General features: G+C 31.7%; 1 protein-coding gene across 1 annotated transcript in view; it reads right to left on the bottom strand.

Annotated features, from left to right (window-relative positions):
- Positions 1–23,116, bottom strand: part of LOC142317728 (lachesin-like) — a 350,935-nt gene that overhangs the window by 44,929 nt on the left and 282,890 nt on the right. Inside the window, exons 4-5 of the mRNA XM_075354276.1 lie at positions 13,138–13,266; positions 6,989–7,126 (exon numbers count right to left, since the gene is read on the bottom strand). Of these exons, the coding sequence (XP_075210391.1) occupies positions 6,989–7,126; positions 13,138–13,266 (267 nt within the window). The remainder of the gene's footprint in view (positions 1–6,988; positions 7,127–13,137; positions 13,267–23,116) is intronic.

The following is a 23,116-nucleotide window of genomic DNA, read 5'->3' on the forward strand; positions in this document are numbered from 1 at the left end:
CCCAGCTGCGGCCGTCCAAAGTCGCGGGCTTTTTAAGTCCCTTGACTTTGTTTGTCTGCTCCTTATAATAGGGGCAGCCCCTGTAATTGGCCGGATGTGGCCCCTTACAGTTGACGCATGAGGCTGGTTCCTCACGCGGCTTGACGCAGGCAGAAGTGTCGTGGTTTCCACCACACTTTACGCATTGCTGGGCCCTCTGGCAGTAATTGGACGAGTGTCCAAATTTCTGGCATCTGTGGCACTGGGGTGGCCCCCCTCGTGACACAAATGCAGTCACTGCGACCTTGCAGTAAAAAATACTGCCAAGGTCATAAATGGCCCGGGCCAAAGGGGTCCTCTTAAGGGCCACTAGGCAGGTCGGGGTTTCCCGACCGTCCCTTGTGAGGAGCTTCTTAACCGAAACCACCTCATAGCCAAGGGAGGTCAGTTCCTCCCTTACTTCCTCCGGGGCAGCCCCATAGGGGATCCCCCGTATAACCACCTTCAGCTCCCTGTCCTTCGGGAGCTGAAAGGAGTGAAAGGCGATTCCCTTCGAGTGCAGAAAACTCTGCACCGCCCGGTAATCCGCCTCGCTGCCCAGCTGCAGCCTTATCGAGAGCCCGGTGCTTTTAGCCACCAGGCGCCCCCCAATCCTCGACTTTATGTCCCTCGCCAATGCTGGCCACTCTTTCGGGCAGTCCAGCATTATCGGCGGGATTTTCTCCCGCCTGACGGTAGCAGGCTGTGATGGGGCCCCATCATCAGCCTGCGAGTTGGCAGCTGCTGCAGCCTTGCTGCAGCCCGCTACGGGCTCCGCCTCCATAGGAGGCGCGGAGTCCCGGCGTTTCTGGCGCTTCCTAGCGCCAGACCCGCTTTCCTCTCCACCGTCGGACAGTTCCGTGGTGGGAGAACGGGGTGGAGGAGGCCTTATTTTTCCTTCCATTGAGGAAAATAAGGAAGAAAAATTTAAAAATTAAAATTAAAATTAAACTTAATTTACACTTCTTAATCTACACTTGCTGTAAAATAAAATCACTGACAAGAAAATCAATTAAAAAATAAAATTATTTTAAAAGTAGCACAATAGTCCTATAATAATAGGCTATTTACTTAATGTATTCACAATGACTACAAGAGTTCACTTTACATTATTAGAAATATTGAATAGGATAAAAGTAAAATTAAGAAAAGGATTATCCTTTTCTTAATGTGACTGGCCTGTAGTCCAGGTAGCTGGCCGCCCGGCTGATGTCCTAGCAGACCCTTCTCACATTGTCTGGCGACGCAGGTAGAAGAACTGTTGAACACCTGGCTGGACTGGTTACAACTGACAATTCACAGAGCACAATAAAACACAACCTTTCACTACAAGAGCCAAGGATGGAATCCCGGCAGCTGTTACTTCATTCCGGTTAAACAGAGGCACTGTACGTTTCAGAACGATTTCTCCTCGAGGCATCCAATCAGCTTTTGAGAATAATATTTCCAAATAGTCCACCAGGTGCTCTTTTGCCAGAACAAGGAGAGAACGATCAAACTTCTTCGTCACTATCTTGCAGCCGATTCCCTACAAGTCACCATCAATCTCACTGAAGGTCAGCCTACTTAGCTGACAGACCAACTAATACTTGCCCTATACGCATGCCTAGCTTCATTAAGCGTCCCCCTAGCTTAGAGGAGGCCAGGACAGTCACCGCCCCTTAACAACCTCTGCAGTTTTTTACTCTGAGGAATTCATTACGTAGCTTCACCACCTCCTCGCACCACCAGTAGATTCCCTTACGCAACGGCCCTGTGGTCGTTGAGGGTCTCCTCATCCAACACACTCCAATCACTGACTTTCCGGCACGCCAATTTGCTAGCAAAGGTAACGTTGATGAACGATGTCGACTCTCCGTCTCAATGGTAGGGGGACACTCCATCACTTAGTGAGGTCCGGCCGACACCGCTTCTGGCCTCCTCCAGGATATGTCCTCTCCGATCTGTGATCCCGCCGCCCCAAATCACAGACTCAGCATTGAGGTCGTCGGCAAGGATCACATTCGGCCAGCTCCTTGCCTCAACTACAATCTCATAGATGAAACATTCATACTCCTCTAAACTAACATTTGGAGAAATATCCGGACGATCAAGGTAACTTCTCTGAAGTCAACCATTACACAGCCTTGCGCAGAAGCCGTACTGATGATTGGAAGGACCCGGAACACCTCAGTGAACGCAACGATCATATTTTCATTCCGAATTCATCCCTTTGCTTCATACAGCTTTCTGTTTGTTTCGCTAACCAGGATGAAGTCAGCCCAGTTTCCGCTCGCTAGTTCATAGGCCGCGTCGTGCGCTTCCCTACTCCTGTTGACATTGATTAAGTGGATTCAAACCATTAGTTGGTTTATTGCACCCACCTAACCGATTTCCTCCATCGCCATACTTCAGACTCATAGTAGCTTAACTGCAATACCTACTCGGGTGTCCCTCCCGTTCACAGTTATAACACTGCTTCTGGTGGTTGACCCCTTACACTTAGCTACAAGATGGTCCGATTCATCACAACGGAATCAGCGCTCCTCCGATGATCTGCGAGAGAACATACAGCTGATCCAAACGATTTTAACTCGGCCCTTGTCCAAAAAAGTCCTCGCAACGGCTCTATCAACCATAATCTGAACCATCTTGGTTTTAGTGAAGGATTTCCACATCGAGGTAACCCTCACTATCTCATTCACTACTCCTGTCGCCTCAGCAAACCCTGCCTTCACTTCTTCCTCCTTTTCTAGTTCATCAAGATCTTTGATTATGAGCACAACTGGGCGTGCTCTAAGACTTCTCTCCACCACTTTGGCATCCGCGACGCTCTTCATGATTACAATGGCCAACTTTCAGACAGCCTATGACTCACCATTTACCGTTATGCGGATCTCCTCATTCAACCACTTCCTTACGAACAAGAGGTCCCCAGCTTCTTTTCCTTCCAAGCTCCCCTTGACCAGGCGAAGTAGATCCGCATAAGAGTGTACCTCTGCCCTAACCACCAGAGTCCTACTTCTGGTTGGCACCATATCCGCCCATTGAACACTTATCTTAGCACCAGCCTTAGCTGTTCCTTTAGCAGCTATATACCCCACCAGCCGAAACGAGTACCGCTGATCGGTTCTCCGCGCGACATACTCGGCAACCTTCCGCAGGCACTTACCCGCCGCATTACCGACCGCACTGATTGCCAATTCAAACTTTATCACCGCCTTAATCTTAGCAATTTATGATAACACTCAAGCATTGCGGAGTCTTTCCCCTTGGTGGAATCCACTACCACGACGAAACTACGCCGCTCATTCATCTTCATCCCATCACCAAGCAATATCTCAGGCCTGGTATTCTCTGCTAGAACCAGACCCGCTCTGAGCTTACCTTCAGACTAACAGTCTAAGTACTCTGCAGGCTTCAAACACTAGCTTGGAATACACACTATTATTTTTTTAAGATTCAACACATGCACCAAATCACTCGCCAGAGCACTGGCGGCATCGGGTTTACTCACGCAATATCACCTGCCACAGGGCAAGTACTTCCTCCTCGTTGGTAACTACCTCATAGAGTTGAACCTTGACCCTCTCGAGCCCTTTAACCGCCTCGGTCTTTGTAGCCACCATCTGAGTGTCATACAGCCATGCAGGACTACTCTCCTTCAAGCAGGACCCCAGATGAACAACACTACTCTTCTGGAGCTTCAGGACAATGTAAAGACATTGTCCTAATTTCCCTCTTAGTTTTGGTGTTCTCCATTACAAGCAGGATCAGTTTCCTGACCACAACCATCCTGACTGCCTTCAACATCTCAGGGTCAGATCCATACTCCATAGGATCCACCATCTTCTTCTCCAGGCGCTGACTCCGGGATTCAACTGGATCAACCTCCTCAGCGGATGCCTCTGCAGCATGACCAGAAAGAGGCGTCCTAGACAGGCTCGTACGTAGCCTAAAGACATCGTCCTGCGACATTTCAGTGCGAAATACCCTCTGGTCACACACAAATCTTCTGCCGACCACGATCACCTTGAAAAACCGGCCAATATATTCCACGCGACCTTAACTAAGCGACACAAATAACAAATTAATACCATACACCTCACTTCTGATAATTTAAGGCCCATTTAATGAAATTAACAGCTGTAAAAATTGTAGAGGTTCAAAAAAAATTTGCCCAAATAAAATGTAAAATAACCATTTTATCCGTTTGGAATAAACAAATTTTTGAAAAATAATTATTTTAAAAGTAACTGCTAACTGAAATATATCTTGAAAACAGATAATAATATAAGAACCACAGTAAAAAAAATTCGTTAGTTCACATTGAGAAAAATTAGTTATTATTTACTTAAATGAAGTATTTTTTTTTTGTTTTATGCATTTGACAGCACCGTTGAGCTGAATTCAAGTTAAATTGAAAAGGACTTTTTGCTTAAAGTTTGTTACTTAATATTTTAAGATGATATTTTCAATTATAAAGTTAAATTTGCTTAAACTATCAAAAGATAGGATGGGAAATTATGTCGATGTATTCTATTTTTTTCCCTATTTATTATGAATCAAATTATTAACCTCATGTCAGAAATGGTATAATGCGATTAATCAATGTATCATGTAATTAAAGTAATCATGCGATCAAAGTAGTATTTTTCTCCATCAGTATGTATACATATATAAAACAAATAAACGTTTCAATAATTAATTATATGTTGTACTCTGCTGAAGATGAATATTTTAAGAAAAATGTATTATGTGTAGTTCTTTTTCTTGTGACATTAATAAAAAAAAAAAAAACAGTTATTACGACAAATGTTATTAAAAATAATGAAGCAGTTGTTAGTAACAAAGGCTCTCATTTTCCTTCGTGGAATAGGTTCATATATCGAATCAAAAATAATCATTTCTATTGATTTTATTTTAAAACTTTAGTTACCTGCAAATCTAAAGGTGTTATGTAACATTCCCCGGCAATTATTTTGTGATTTATTTCCTAAAAGTACTTATTATTTTTATTTAGTAGGGTACCAATATTCTTCAGAAGATTAATAATTTATTCACTAGTATACGAGTGTATGAATATGTGTGTTGGCGCGTGCGCGTGTATGTGTGCATTTTATATATATATATATATATATATATAAATAATAAAAGTAGAATGATTATTAAGGATTTTTATTAAGAAAACAAATAATAAATGATGATTACCGATGGGTTTTATTTATTTAATGTTCGTTTGTTTGTATTTTTATATAAGAAATAAATTCCAGCTATGAAAATCTATCTGTATAAAATTCAGTATTCATGTATAGAATATAATATAGATAAACCGAAATGATGTTGATCATTAAAAGTTTCAAACAAGACCAACAAATATTATGTCTATCTTTTTTATTATAAGTAAAAGTCATACCTCAAAAGCGGATTGTAATATTACACTATATGAAATTTCAGTAAAAGCCACTTATATATAATTTTGATATTCTCTACGAAATAAATGAAAATTAATTTGAATATGGAGAAAAAGTTTAATATTTTTAAATAAATTTCAAATTACCGAGTTACAATGAAATTGTTTTAACATATCAACAATCAAATTCAAGCTTAGTAAAAACATTTAAATAATATGACGGTATTTTTTGTTATGTTTTGTTTGCGAGAACGTAAGAGTAATCTTTATTAGTAAATGTGCTTTAAATCATTCTTCGTAAGTTTATATTATATATATATATATATATATATATATATGTATACAAAATTTTATATGAATTTTTATTTATTTATTTTTGCAAAAAAGACAATTCAATATATTTAGTGTTTCTTGTCTAGGTTTTATGAAATTTAATCTAATCCAGTAATATTTCAAATAATAGAATGGAAGGTAGTAAAAAAAATACATTCATATTGCATTTTTATTACTCTATACTTTTCCAAGTTTCTTGAAAATTTTTCTTTAACGAGTGGGTATCTGGATTATAAGAGATCTTAAAACATATGTCCCCTATTAGCATAAAATATGCTAAATTAATTAAAATAAACCTTATGTTAGTAATGTTAATTAGGATAAAATAACACAATTCTCTGGAACTGTTGACAAAATGTAAATGTTTTCAGCTAGTTGCAGATTTTGATTGAAAAATAAAATTTAAATAAATACTAAATACTACCTCCATGTGACCAGTCCATGAGAAAAGTAATATATTGGATTACAGTATAGTCTATGTCATATGAATTCTCCTGCCGAACTTGCCACCTCACATTATTTGATTCACGTTAAACTATGAAGGAAAATGTGGACGGGGTAAGGAATGAAGTTTTTTGGAGTTAAAAGATTTTATCATCTCTGGACAATTAGGTTTACACGTTCTCGTAATATAAAAAAATTACTTTATGTCATCAGTATTATTTTAATCTTAAATTTACAAATATTTAATTGAGTTATAAATATTAAAAATACTAATTATAAAGGTATATTTAAAAAAAAAGTAATAAAGATCCTTCAAGTTGGATTCTAGATGTATGACCTTCTTAAAAATTTCAACGTTACAACAAAAAAAAAAGATACGTCGTTGAATTACGAGTTACGTACGTATTTCTTTCGTACAAGTAATCTAAAATTATTATTAATAATTTGGTTCATTTACTTAAGGAAATGCTTTGCAATGTTAGCTGTGCTTTAAGAAATTTACTACAACAAACCCTTATTGAAATAAAATCATCAATTAATCTGTTATAAGTACATATATATATAAAACATGACAAAATCTGTGCTGATCTGTGGTCGAATAAAATCTACATTTATTCCGACAAAATTATGTATATCAGTTTATGAAAAATTCATACGTGCACTTCCCTAACACATACAAGCACAAAATAAAATTCTTATAATCATTATAAAACGTCAGTTAATAATAATTATCATTATAATTATTATGTCCCTTTAATCGTAATTATAAACTTAAATAATATAGATAAATAAACTGCTTACCATTCGCGATAATTTCACCATTATCTCTAATCCAGTAATTTATAGATCTAGGAAAGGCTTCAGAATGGCACTCAAGTGTCATTTGTTGGCCAAGATATGCACCAACTAATTGATTTTGTATCCAGATCATTGGAGGAACTGAAAAAAAATTAAACTTTTAAAAAAATAATCTTTCATAACACAAACGTATCTTATATTAATAAAATTTTATTAGAAATATATATTTTAACAAAAATTATCTAAATAATTTAAAAGTAATTTTTAAGTTTATTAATTTTTTTGATTATTAGTTCATTTTGAAATATAAAATTTAAATTTTCTATTTAATTAAACTAAAATTATTGAATAATGTAACGTGTGAATTTTTTACCAAAATTTTATAAGTTCTAATTACGTCGCGTTGACTATAAACAATTTCTTTAAGAAAAAAATATTTAAGAAATATTGCGATTGGAAACTATAAAAAATAAAAATTAATGTAATTTAATTAAATAAATTTTCAAGACTGGAAATTATCAGTTCATTCGTTGAGTAACCCACAGAAAACATCCGAAAAACTTTTGTAATCAAAATTAAATAATTCAATTTCCTTTTTGCATTAAGTAAAATATTTTTTTTATAAAGACTTATAGCTAAAAAATTGTAATACCGTTCCATAATTTTACGATTAAAAATTCATGTTTTCATTTAATTTTCTAACATTACGGTAAACTTTCAATAGTATTAATTAGCTAAATTTTATTTATTAATTAAAATTTCTAATTTAATTTTGAGTAAATTTTTTAAGGGTACTTTTATCTGTTAAGAAATTTTTATTTTACTCAAGATACGTTCATGACGAAAAAAGGAACTAAAAAATAAAAGAAAACTAAAGAAATAATAATATAAAATATGAATTGAAAAATAAACAGAACTCACGAAAAAACTACAAAAATATAATTTGAATGAAAATATATTAAACTGTTGCTTTTTTGGAAGGAATAAAAGAAAAAGGAATTTTAGTTTAAAATCTTCAGACTACTGAGAACCTCCCACTTAAATTACCCACTACGACCTAATGTAATCTAACCCTGTTAGATAAGTTAAAAAAATCAAACTTATTTCAAGAAATATAAAGATTAATAAGCCTTAAATTAATTAGATAGAAATTCTATCTAAAAGGGAATTTAAGAGTGGTAACCAGCTGATATTCTTCTAAGTGACAACTTACGAAAATAATTTTTAATATGTTTAAAATGTGAAAGATTCCTGAATGTTGGTACGCTCTATCATTGTTCAAAAACGAGATTTTGCTTTGGAAGTGGATTATTATATAATCCCTTTTTATTTCTTAATTCGTATTTCTTAAAATTATCGTTTTTAACAAAATAATTTTGTGACCAGTTTCCAGGCAATGTTGGCGTGAGGACGATTTCTTTGGGTTTTGTATACATAATGAGCCAAATTCTCCTTTATTCTAATTTCAATCTTTCTTTTAGTTTATCCTTGGTATCCTAAACTCCAGTTATTATCCTTACAAATCAATTTATAAATGACTACTATTTAAAGATTGTAATATTTCATTATATTTAGCGTTTTCGATGACAGAGGCCAGTTAACAACATATTCTAAAGTAATATAATAATTTTAAAAAAAGAATTCATTAAACATTACCAGTATGTATATGTGGGTTCATAATCAAAATGAATGATCTACAAAAAAAAACCGTGATACAACCTTCGAGAGTGGACCACTGAACGATTTTTTCCGTACTCAAATTAATATTATATTTCACGCATAATATTATAATTTTATTCTTCATAATTAGTTAATGATCATTATTTTTAAAACCTAATAAGATTATTGTAAAAAAATTAAATTGAATTCTAGATTAGTGTGAAATATAAATCTGCTTTTTATTTTAAAATTTTACATAAATAATCACAATTATATTTTATTTTAATTAGTCATAATTGGATTATTCCATTTTTCAATAAAATTAAATAGTTTTGACAAGACTAATAAAATATAGAAGTATTTTCTAAAGCTTCTAGTGCACAGAAAGCAGAATGACTCAGAAGAAGAATGTAGAAAATCAGTGGAACTAACAGAAGGATTCGGTGTTGGATTCTGCTGAAGGTACGAAGTGAGAAAAACATGAAAAACGTTGGAGGTGTAAGAAATTATGGTGTAAAGGTCGATAAGATGCGGTTTAAAGATGACATAGTTATACGTGTAGAAAACGAGCATAGTTTGTCAGCCATGGTGGAGGAGTCAGAATGAACACTTGGCTTGAAATATAATTTAAAAAATAAAGATAATATCAAAATAATGGTGACAAGCAGACATAGGATTTGCTCAAACTATGTCTTGGGTAGTGAACATCTTCGGAGCGTAAATTTCTTTATCTTCCTTGGCAGTAAGGTAAAGTTACATGGAAGATCAAAGGTGGAAGTTGGTAACTACATCTACCGAGTAAAGACAGCGTTCAACAAACAGTGTAAACTTCTACGGTAAGGAATGTCAATATGACAGGGAAAAACTGCTCAAGGGGTTTGGGTGCTGGCGCTCCTCTACACTGGTGAAATTCGTGTATTTGGGAAGCAGAAAGTAATAAACTCAAAGCCTTTTAATTACGGTGCTACTGTAAGGTGTAGTTTGACAAGGTAATGAATGTTCAAGTTTCATCGAGAATGGGATTAGAAAAGGTATGCTTATTAGAAACGATTGGGAAAAAGAAGAAACTATGAATTGGAAATATTCTTCTAACACAGGATAGCTTAGCTTAATCCATCCTTGAAGGTGCTATAGAAGGGAAAAATGCTAGTAGTACACCTAGGATGAATTATAATAAGAGCTGTAGGATCTAAGCTGAGCTCAAGAGTATGACTGACAAAAGAGACAACTGAAGAGTTGCCGCAAACCAGTCTACAAATGAATAACTTAAAATAAATATTTTGAAAATTTCAAATATTAACCGTACCGAGTTCTATTTCAACGAGTTTGTAAAGTATTAAATACATTAAAGTATTTAATACGTTAAGTAATACTTTCGTGGCATTGGTTATTTATTCTCATATAGTGGAAAAATAATGAAAAATGAATGTAAACCAAAAAAGTGTCTTGAAAAATTAAGAAATCGATATTTTTAAATTATGATTGGAATACTCACCCTCAATAAACACATAAAAAATATTCGTTAAAAAATATTAAATAAATAAAAACATAGTTTTTTTTATATTTTGGGAGGGGAGTGTTTTTTTAAAAAAGGCTACGGTAAGTATACACGCATGTACTGAGCTTAAAATTGGGTTATGTTTGCTAAATTTGGAGAAAAGTTACTCCGAAAGACTATCTACCTCACCATTATTTTGGGGAAATAATATCCCCAAAATTTTATCAAAAAATTGTTCCATATACACGAGTCTCTGTACATAATTTCATCAAAATCGGTTTATCCAGTTAAACATTAATAAGATTCAAACACGCTAAGACACGAATTTACGTACGCACGTTACTCCCCCACTTTTCTTTTGTTTTTTGATATCCCTGGGTTATGAAACGCCGAAAAATGAAAAAATCAAAATGAAAAAAATGAAAAAATCTATAAGCCAATTTTTGACTGATTACCATAAATTCCTTGTTGAAGAATAATCCTAGAGGTATGAGTTTTATATCTTTATAGCAAAGTTTGCAGCTATTTAAGCAATTTAATATTTATAGTCCACGTGTGTATGTGTTTGCACAAGTTTAATTATAAATTATAATGAATGAACACAATTAACTGTAAAAAAATCGAAAAGAGATTTCTAAACGGCACTTTCGTTACCAAATAGTTTATTCAGAATGCATTTAGAGTAATTAATCTTAAATATAAGGATTAGTCAAAATACGTAACTTTTCATAATTTTTTATCATCAGTCACTTGATTCTTTTGATGCAATTCTGTCCTTTCAGTTCTAGGCTAAAATTTTAATTAGTCTATATAATAATAATGTTTACAATAATATTTACATATCAATACAGTTATTTTTATCTTATATAACATTCATTTCATTACTAAAGTACCTTAACATATGACTCTATTAACTCGGTTTTACTTTTATTAAGAGTTTTTCACAGCTAGTTTTAATAGTTGATTTATTGTTAAACCATTATAATTTTTACTTTAAGTTACTCGTATGTTATAACAAATATAATTTGTTTAATATTAAAAATGTTTATTGCCTTTTTGCGCTATGGTTAGTTATTATGACTGCATTCGTTGCAATTTTGTGCTTATACCATATTTAATTTATCTTCTATAAACATATTTGATAGAGATATAATTTACTTGGACCGTAGCTATATTAATATTAATATTTTTATAAATTTACATTATGTATTTTGATTTTATATTTATTTATCTTACTTTTTCTTTACTCTACATTTATTTTGTTTTATATTTTATTAATTTGACAGTAATGACTAAATACCTTCTGCCAGCCAGCCAGCCAATTAGGATTGATTATCGCGTCTATTTCCATAGCAATGTCACATTGCTTTCATAGTAGCTGACACGTGGTTTTGTAATAAGTAAATATCAACTACCAGTTAATTAACACTAATTATTTTGTAAACATTTTCATAGCCATGCAACATTATTGCTTATAATATGACTAGGTACGTGTCTGCTGGTTAGCTGACAGTCTTTATCCGAATGTGTGTCTGTTGATTGTATGTATATCCTCAAATACAGTACCATAGCTTTATGTGGTTTCACTTTGTGTACTGTTTCATAATCTCAGATAAATTATAATCAACGATACTTAAATCGTTAACTATAAATATCTGTTACATCAATTATCATTGATAAATATATATATATATAAATTCATTTATTTCTTTGTTTTCTATAACAAGTCACATCGTTGAAAATTAAGAAAAATTATTGTATTCGTTATATATAAAAGGATTATAATAAAAAAAGAAGATTTTTATTGAAATCTACTAATTAACAATACATTAAATAAGATATGACATTGGTACTCTTTTTCGTGCTAAAATGGTCAGCGATAATTTTTCATAATTAATTATAAGTATGATTTCATAATATACAAATAAGTCAAATGTTATTTATATAAACTAAGATAAATAGGAAAATATATTAATAACAATAAAAAATGGGGTAAGGGTCTTTTGTTTTACATTTATCGACGATGGACCGGGACACTAAAAATAAAATAAAGATGGGGGTAATGTTCATACAGTATGTTGGCATGTTTGAAGTTTAATAATTTTTGACTGGATGAATCCATTTTGATGAAATAGATATTTCTGCCTATGGAACAATGGGGATTAAATTCTGCAGGGGATTGATAGATAGTTTTTTAGAGCCAATTTTCTCAAAATTTTGCAAATATTTGTTAAACTAAACCCCAATTAATATATTATATTTATTATTAATCAATATAATATAAAATCCACTCTATATTAAATTCAGTACATGAGTATATGAATGCTTATATTACCACTTTTAAGAAAATTTTGTCCAAAAATTTCCACCTCGCCAAAAACTGAAAAAGCTATCTTTTTATTTATTGCATATTTTTTTAACCGAATTTTATTACTGTCTTCCTACACCATACTACTAGTACAAACGACCCCCAAAAAAAAAAAAAAAAAAACTTTGGTGGTAATATTGGGGTAGGGAAGCCAATGAAAGTTTAAAAATATCAGTTTTTGGAATTTATTTAAGTTTTTTGGTTTATTTAACATTTTAATAATCATATTACAATAAAATATAATCGTAATTTACCTCCACTCGAAAAAAAATCCTGGAAACTTTTTATTGGTTGTACGTTTGCAGTGGAGGGTTTTTACCTTCTTCCACTTAACAGGTGATTTTGGGGAGAGCAGAAAAAATAATTATTATACTATATAAAAATAAAAATAAAATTCAAATTTTTTATTCATCTGTGAATTAACCTTATGAATCTTTTTAATGTGTATTATGAAAATGAATGAGCACGAATAAAATCTCGCTAAAAATTTATTTTTTTTTTATGTCTGTTATATATTCTAACATGTTAAATTTATTTATTTCATTTTTGAATACTTCAATATAATCTTTTTTTTATATAAAATATATCGATTAAATATAATTATACTATCATAATAAAATAACTGACAATGTACGATGAGCATAATTCTTTTGCTGACTGAAGGAGGTACACCATTTGATGCGATACAAAGATAAGCGCCCATATGTAATCTATTAACTCGAGTTATGTTGAACACTGAACCTTCCATACTCGTTACTGAAACATAAAACATATATTAATTATAATTATATTACGCTATAATTAATATTAAAATACCAATCTTAATTAATAGTTTTTGATCCACTCTAAATCATAATTTGATTCCTGGAATTTACTGACATAAACTGCTATTTATATTAGCTCAACCATTTCAAAATTGTTCAACTACTGATATATAACTCTCAAATGGTTATGTATTGCGCTTAAGCACAGCTTTATGTATCAATAATACTCAACCAAGGCTCAGATAAACTACAATACATACAAACGTATATATCTATCTATATATAAATATGTTTATGTACGTACATAATAATACCTACCGTTCGTATCTATGTAACTGTAAATGAACAATCGATGCAATTCTACTTGTGTTATTGTTATGTGAATCATAGGAACAAGCTGAATTTGAACGTCATGTCAGTTATATAGTCTCTTTAGTGATCTTGTACAATCACTGCTTGTGTAGATAAGCATATGCTAAATACGTATCTAGTAATAATAAAAATAATACTATTTATTGATAATATTATAATTTGCTTAGCAAAAATATTTTGTTTACATGAAAATAGACAATTGCTTTAAATATATTGTCTTAATATTGCATTATATTAAATATTACAATATGTATATTAGACGACCTTACTTGAATCACAATCACTTACAAAAATGACGTAGTAATCTTCCAGAATAACAAGCACTCCCTTCATATAAATATTTTATATCTACTGATTCAACTCGGTCCAAAGATAAGTGATCATAAAAAATAATTAAAATTTAAAACCACTTAAAGTAATGATAAATTTGTTTATTTAAAATATTTTACTAATTTTTATTTCTCTGTGTACGTTTTATTGTTAAAGTAATAAGCAACGTCTCCACGGCCCAGTGAGATATAAAGATACGTATTACATGCAAATGAAATGTAGTCCTGTGCAAACAATGTTGAGGATTGCAATATGTAATTACAAAGGTGCATCTTATATCAGGCATTTTGTGGCAAGAACTAACGTCAAAAGGCACATTATCATTAAAAATCTTTTTCTTTTAAAGAAGAATAAATTCGACGTCAGTGGAAGCCGCATTAAGAAAGCAAAATTAAGCATGAGAGAAAATTGTTGTGATAATTCTATTTTAGGCATTACGCCGGAAATAAAACAGGAAATCACATCGAGATACTTATCAAATGTTTTTCTTATTTGAGTTTCATATAATTTTTAACTACCGGAAAAATGCGATCGAAAATTTTTCAGATATATCAATCTACCGCATGTTTTATCACATTCCTTTCAGCCTAAATTTTTTTTACTATCCGAAGATGTAGTATGTCATAAAATACAATGAGATTGGTATAACTTCACCAACATATAAATACGATTTTCTGTAATCGTTAAAATCTTTAGTATCCTTAAATACTCATTAACATAACCAAAAATAATTAATATCACTACATCTTAAAACAAAGAAAGAAATATTACTTTACCTAGGTTTATGTTTGATATGTCAACTCTGTTACTAAAATATTTTAAACCTGTTTAGATTCAGTCGAGTCTGTGTCATAATGTGTGAGGTGACTGATCCTGCTCGTGAAATGTTCACACAAATATAGATTTGTACGTGGTAATATGCACTTGTCGATTTTTTGAGAATTCAAACTATTTGGATACCGCTTAACAGATTAACTTCACTTAAAAATTTTCTTCGGAATGATTTGATGACTTATGCTAATTTTTAAGTCAGTTTATAATTATAATTTTTTTTTTGTTTAAATATAAATATATATTTATATTTACGAGTATATATATATTTACAGAATTTTCACGTTTATAGAAAAAATAAAGAAAATTTAGTGGTTTAATAAGAAACCAAGCTAATCAAGTATAGTAACCGTTAAGTATGAGTGAAAAGACATAAAATATAATATAAATCCAAGTTTCTTTTTTACACCGTTTGAATAATTGTTACGTACATATAACTACATGAAAAGCAAGTAATTTATTTGTGGTTGATAATGATTCATAGTATTAATCATTGTCCTACAAAAATAATTGCATCAGTTATTGATATCTACTTTCAAATTACTTATACATAATTATACGAGGCCTGTTCAAAAAATAGACGAACTTTTTTAATTAGCGACAATGGAGATATTTAGTGACGTGCGGTTGGCAGCATTGTGTTTCGCACAACCCCTTCTATAACCGAATGTTCTTGGATTTTTGATATCTCGTTTAGTTTTCGTATTATTGTTATTTGAGTGCAGTATGTTTAAGTGTTAGTAGCGATTTTTGTAACGTGCGTTTTTCGGCAGCAACGATACAACGTAAAATTTTGCGTGAAACTGAGGAAAACTTTCACAGAAACGTTTCACGTTTTGAAACAAGCTTACGAGGATGATGCTTTGGATGATACAAACGTATTGATATTCGGAATACTGCGAATAGTCTTCACGATTTAAAAGTGATCGTCAGTCAACTGAAGATGACCCTCGACCAAGAAGGCCTTCAACTTCAACTGATGACACACATTTTCATAAAACCAACAATCTGGTGCGTGAAAATCGCCGATTGACTGTCAAAGAACTTGCAGAAACTGTTAACATCTCGATTGGATCATTCCGTGACATTTTGACTGAAAAACTGAACATGCATCGAGGTGCAGCAAAGTTTGTTTCTCGTTTGATAATCGAAAAGCAGAAAGGACATCGAGTGGACAATAGCCGGAAACTCCTTGAACAAGCCGTTGACGATAAAACATTCATGTAAAGGATCGTAACGGGAAACGAAAGCTAGGTTACGGCTACAAGACTGAGACAAAAGTTCAATCTTCAAAAAATCGTACGCTACAAAAATCGCTACTAACACTTGAACATGTTATACTCAACAATAATACGAAAACTAAACGAGGTATCAACAATCCAAGAACATGTAGTTACAGAAGAGGTTATTCGAAACACAATTTTTGCATTCACTAAATATCTCCGTTGCCGAATAACTAAAAACGTTCGATTGTTTTTTGAACAGACCTCGTACAGTGTTTATTAACGGTCACTTGTCATCAGCAAAAGACAAACTGGACTGAGGTTTTTATTTCCATTTACAACAATGATTTATTATTTAAAAACATGTTTTAATGCGAATTATTTTTCAATATTAATGTTATTTTTTATTTCATTATTTTCATGATTTCAATAATAAAATAAAAGAAACAATAAAATATTATTTTAATAAATTATTATAATTTATTACTTGATAACATTAATTTAATTATTCGAGTTGAGATCGTGTCGAGTTATTCTTAATTTGATTCTGCAGGAAAGGCAAAATGATTCTTTAATCTAGAGTGACTCACTTTAAGGATTTTTGCCATAACTTTGTTATTTATAAATGGATTTGAATAAATTGAGTGTAATTTTCTTTTACATAAAACGTTTAACATTATTTTATTACATAATATTTAAATAAACCATTGGTAGCACAGATATTAATTAAAACGTTTTCATGGCTGCCAATTTCGCAAGTGGATTGAGAGATCAGGACCATTATTTTTATACAAGTAAACTTCTTTTTTTCTATAGCAGTATACGAAATTTCAGCTCGAAACGATTAACCATGCGTGAGAAATACATTTTTATGTTAAAGATAAAAAATGGCGGATTGCCGGTAAAATAAGAGTTTCCAGAAATACGTTAATAAAGCTTTTTCTTTATTACGATGTGGAAGACCATACCCTGAATTCTATAAATGGTTTTTATAAACAACCTATATATATATATATGTAGATATCATTCATTATCATCACCATCAGAAACTACTGAAGATCTTGGCCCTGTCTTGCAGAGTAAAGTTTTTCATAGGAAGGTTTAATGTTAGAAATAAATATTTTGAGCTCTTTTTCTATATTAGGCTGAGATCTATATTTTGTCTTCAAAGCAGCCACCGCAGAAAATCCGGTTTCGCAAAGGTAGGATGTTGAAAATGGTAATAGTATACGAAATTCTCTTGTTTTCAGTGCAGAAAACTCATCATCCACCCCTGCTCAAAATATAAAGTGTGATTTATTACTAAACTATCTTTTGAAATAGCCACTTGCTGTGAAGTCTATGAAAATTTCTTTTTCGGCAGTTGGAAGTCCTTTGGAAGTATTTTGAAATGGATCCCTAACCCATTCCTAACTTGCTACCAACTTGTCGTCAGCAAGAAAATACATTTAAAATTCTTTGCCAGCGTGGCTAACTAATTTTCAGTGGTTGTAAAACAACTTTCACATGTTGTTATTCAGTCTTGTAAGTTTAAACACATTCATCCACATTTCCAAATATTTCTAGCTTTTCTGCTCTAAATCTCTGCTCCACAATTCAAATTTTCTACAAAAAAAATTAACTTTATCACTCGTATCCAACATATGTGTATTTGCACCTTGGAAGTGAAGATTGAAGGTATTTAATTTATCAGATTTGTCGAACAAATAGCTCAATTCCATCACAAATAAACCATCTCGAGACTTCTCGGCTTCCGGTCTGTGTTCCTCTTGTAGAAATGCAGCGATTTCATCTTTCAATTCATAAACGCGTTGCAAAAATTTCCCACGTGATAACCATCTAGCCTCACAATAAAATATTAACGCTGAATGTACTGCAACCGTCTTTACAAAGTTCAGAAAAGATTCTTCATTTTAGCGGTCTCATTTTTATATAATTTACTACGGTTACAACCGTCGTTACCACAATATTCAGATAAGGACTCATTTTTTCTGGAAGGCAGAACTTATCAGTGGATCATGTAATGTGTCCAATCACACTGTGGAGATTTTTGTTTCACAAGTGCTTGTGTACTTTGGAATAATCCAGACATTGAACAAGCACCATCGGTGCATATTCCGATGCAATTTTTCCACTCTATCTTTGCCTCGTTTATAAAATCATTTAAGATAGCAAATAATGCGAATGGTATTGCTTTGAGTTCTATTGGTTTGCAGAAAAGTAGCTCTTCTGCTGCTGACATACCATCACGAAGTTGAACATAGGCAATGAAGTGAGTATCTTTACTGTTATCTGTTGCCTCATCATGCTGAATTGAAAACAATTTGTCACGCAAATGATGCTTATTTTGCATCATTTGTAAGGACTGCAGTTTTTTGGCAAAATTATCTCCAAACATACTTTCTACAATCTGAATTTCATATGGCAAAATAAGCTCTTCACCAGTGGTGTGAGGCATCTGGCTATTTTATAGGAAACTTTGTTAGAGGAAAGTAAAGCTTTTTCAATCACAAATCTTTTTTTTTTTAAATAACGTTTGCTTTTCTTATGATTTTAATTTTAATTTGAAGAATTATCGGGGTTTGTTAACGTACTCACTATGAAGTGCTTTCAAAGGTCGTTTAAGTATATTAAGTTCCATGCTGACTGCTGCCAAAACTTTTGAGCAAATGACACACAGGGACCGTTCTTCTTTATTTACTTCAGTACTGGTAAACGCAAAATTTATGTATTCTCGAGAATATTATTTTTCATTTTATTTTTAGAACCACGCTTGTCTGTGCACTGGTTGATACTTCACGATTGTAATGTTCACTTACGCACACCTAAAAACTTTATCCATGATTCTGCATAGATCTACTGCCGTGAATAATTAATATCGTGAATTGCAATTAACATGCAAATTACAACATAAACGTTCACGATAGATTCGATAGCGATAGAAGGATCGACTCGACCGAGACTGGTTGGAATTGAACGAGCTGCAACATTTATACACGTTTGCGCAGACGTTCCAGAATGTTCGAGACAAATCGAAACTTCTCGCGAAGCCGCCAGAAATTCCGATTTGGTAGCCAGAGAGCAATAGAGAGACATCGATTTTGGTTTTGTCAATGCAGCGGATCGGTTTTGCCAAATATCAATAAATTTTCTTATTCTTGTTAATTTCTAAGGTTTGTCGTAGTGTAGCTTTACCGTCAAAATTCTCAAAATATATTATTATTATTATTATTTACATTGTTATGTGAGGGGTGGTGGGGGGTGCGATGAAAATTTTGACTGAAAATTGGGTCGCAAATACTGAAATGTTGAGAAACACTGGACTACACAAATTGAGATATTCAGTTGATTTGGGCTTACAAATACTCTTCAGATAAATATCTAAAAATCTTTTTCGGGGATTTTGAGTATCATTATTTAAGGGGTACGTCTGCGTACATCCTGGCGGTTCAACCAACACAGGCGGCACTACGACTCTAACTACGTTCGACGCGACTGGCTGCACCTGCCTCCGATTACTTGACTAAAAAACATTATATAAAAAAACCGACCTCGACAGGAAACAGAAGCAACTGTAATAGGTTAGCTAAACCGTGATCTAGTGCTAATATAAAACTCTATTTAATTCCAATATATTTATATTATTTAATTAATGGTTCTTAATAGTATGTGATCATGATCGATAAACACTAAACATAAATAATGCAATAAATTCGTATCTAACATTACTATTAATCTGATGAATGAGATTATCTATACATACTAATGAAATTTATTTATATTTATTTATTAAAATTAATTACTTAATGATCAGTGTTGTCTCTGCACTCAAATGCAAGTGGGTATGTAAATATGTTTAAAACATTGGTCCAATCTTGACATAACTGAGAAGTACATAATGAATTTGAGCTGCTAGAGTTCCTTTCGTTGACTGTAATAATACTCATTAAATAGACAGACCCTGCCGTGAAAAGAATAACACGCGGTATTTGTACGAATAAATATCGCATATGTTATAGTAAATATGACCTATTACTAAACTAGTTGGAAACTACTAGGATATAGTTCCCCTCCATTGAAAATGTTCCATGAAAAATATATTTATTTTATATGAATATTAATTGCAAAAAAGTTTTATGAGTAAATATAAGATTATGTTATATTTTATCAGTATTACACAAGACCAAACATATTTCTGTTCGGTGTTTATTATATTTTCCCCATTATATCATTGTTTTTTCTTCGAAAGTAAGATAATTTTTTTTACCCAAAACTTTTTCAATTATAATAACGTTATTTCCGTTTATACTACTTAAAAACTAGTTTTTTTAATAATAAATTAATATCTTAAACCTCTGTATTACCTTTTAGTAGAAAGAAATATGTAAAAATTGTATTTTGAATACGTAAAATGTAAACATGATTTTATACCAAAATAATAACGGCATTTTTTAATCTATTCACAATTTACTGGTATATTTTTAAATAAAGAAAATACTTGAATAAAACTGAATTCTTACTCACTCTGTCTTTCTCTCTCTCTCTCTCTCTCTCTATATATATATATATATGCGTGTGTGTGTTTGCATTTTGTTTACTTTTGGTTAAAAATATACGAATATATCAAATTGTAAGGTGAGTTGATAAAAATTATATATACGTGTGTGTTTGTGTGTTGTGTGTGTGTGTGTGTGTGTGTGCGTGTGTGTGTGCATGTTAGTGCGTGAGTGATCGCGCGCGCGTGTTTTTCACACCAATAATTATTTTTTAAATCGTGAGTTGATTTTTAAAGTTGTTAATAATATCTCATTAAATCATTTAATCTTATTTTAAATGAATCGTTGAAAAGATCATTTAGATCATTAGTTAATTTTCTAAAAAAAAAGTATTAGACGGTCTTTTAAATGGTGACGGATTATGCCGTAAAAATAGTCACCTATTTTCAAGTTCTGATTTCATGATTTTCATGTCATCAACATAGTTTGTATTACATACGATTTTATAAAAATTATGTTTGTTGTTTCCAATTGTTAAATAAGTAATATGGAAAAAGAAGGATTTCGAAGTCAAAAAATTTTTTTCCATATTAACACCTATCGTTACCAAAGATTTGATAATTTATTTTATTACAACTAGTTCGGAATTTTACACAGTCTATATATTTCTTGTCAAAGCTCAAAAAACCGACTTAAGATTGAGCTGCAGCAACTTAATATTACCCATCAATTCATAATTTCACTTCGTTAAATGTTATTTGTTATTCTTGAATTATTAATTTCAATTATATTTTTTAATTTTTTTTCTCTCTGTCATTCATCGTTCTCTTGTTTATTAATCATTACAATTGCCTTTGTTTTATGTGGAGCTACCAATGATACTGTTTTCCTACTTAACTTTACGATTGTACTTATATTCCCTGTATAGGAATATAAGTAAGTTTTTTTTTTTTTTGAGGAGTTTCGATGGAAGCTTCTCTGCATTTGATTTTTTTCTTGTTTAACCTCCGGGACCAGCGTTAGGTATTGCTTCAGAGAATAAGATGAATGATTTGTAGCGTGTATGAAAAATGACATGCCTGACCGGGATTCAAATCCGGGACCTCCGGATGAAAGGTCGAGACGCTACCACTCGCGCCACGGAGGCCGGCACTCTCTTCGTCTGATTGTATGTGATCAATTTATTTATGCTTTCATTAATATTGTAACCGGCTATAAATGTCATATTTGCTTACGTTTTTTTTTTAATATTGTAACATTTAAATTTTATTTTCTTTTATTTTGAGATAAAGTTATTTCATTAAATTACGGTTGTAATAATTTAATTTTGTTATAAACAGAAAATATATTTTAATAAAACAAAAAAAATATATACCTCTTTTAGTTTCCTCATTTTTTTAAATTTTCGATTAGATACCTTTTTAAACGAAATAAAATAACGAAAATTCGGTCTTATTATGCAAAACTTGCTAGATTTTCTTTTCTAATAAATTTGATAAAATTAATTTATATTGATTGATTTTGTGCATTTATCACTTTTTTTTTCTTTTTTGACGTAGAAATCGTTGAACTGCAAATATGTTTAATTAACTTGTACCCTGATTTCAATCAGGATGTAAATAAGTTCAACCAATATTTCTTTCTTTTTTTAAATTGAATCGTTTATTTTTCAGTTATTCCCCCTCCAAACACGTAAAACTACGTAGATTAGTTCTTTCAGTTTTTTTATTAAGTAGTAACACATCGAATAAAATCATACACTGAATGTTGTGCAATAAAAACAAACTACAGTTTTTTGTTTTATTGTGAAAGACTAGTAAAGATCAAAGAACTTTATAACCCATATATGTACAAAAAATAAAAATCAATTTCAAATCTTCTTTAAAGTTTAACTATTGATCTTGTCTAAAACAAACTGTTACAATTTAAATCGAAATAGACACTTCACTAAGATATATTTCTAGAATATTACGTGTAATGTTTTCTTGTACTCACGTTTCTAATATAAATTCATATTGTTTGTAAAATAAATTGAACATACTAGAAAATATAATGGAATTTATTTTTAGTCTACCTGCTGACTGTATTACTATTGTTTTATGTAATGAAGCATGAAATCAGCATTTTATCCAAAGCATTATTGCTTTGTTTTATTCTTTATTCAGGATTGTTTCAAATCGTAATCTAAGTACATTTAATATTTAAAAAAAAATTAAATCTAATGTTTTTCTATGATTTTTTTTTACTAATAGTATTGTTAAAAGAAAAAATCCAATATCAAAAGTTGTTAAAAAGATACAAAAATAGCCTTCCAATTTTTTTTTCAATTAACGTAATGTTCTATTAGTTAAAAATAATAATAACTAATAACTAAGTTCTGTATTTATTCATGGAATATGATAGTTGCCCTTCATGTTACCGACTCCCTGGGGCGAGTGGTAGTGTCTCGGCCTTTCATACGGAGGTTCCGGGTTCGAATCCCGGTCAGGAAGGAATTTTCACAAACAATACATATCTCATTCAACTGAATTAATTAACGATAAAGCCAGCCATGAAAAAAGTGAAAAAAGTATATTCTCTTATGTAAAAT

Source organism: Lycorma delicatula, chromosome 1, assembly GCF_047948215.1.
Source record: "Lycorma delicatula isolate Av1 chromosome 1, ASM4794821v1, whole genome shotgun sequence".
Taxonomy (NCBI): domain Eukaryota; kingdom Metazoa; phylum Arthropoda; class Insecta; order Hemiptera; family Fulgoridae; genus Lycorma; species Lycorma delicatula.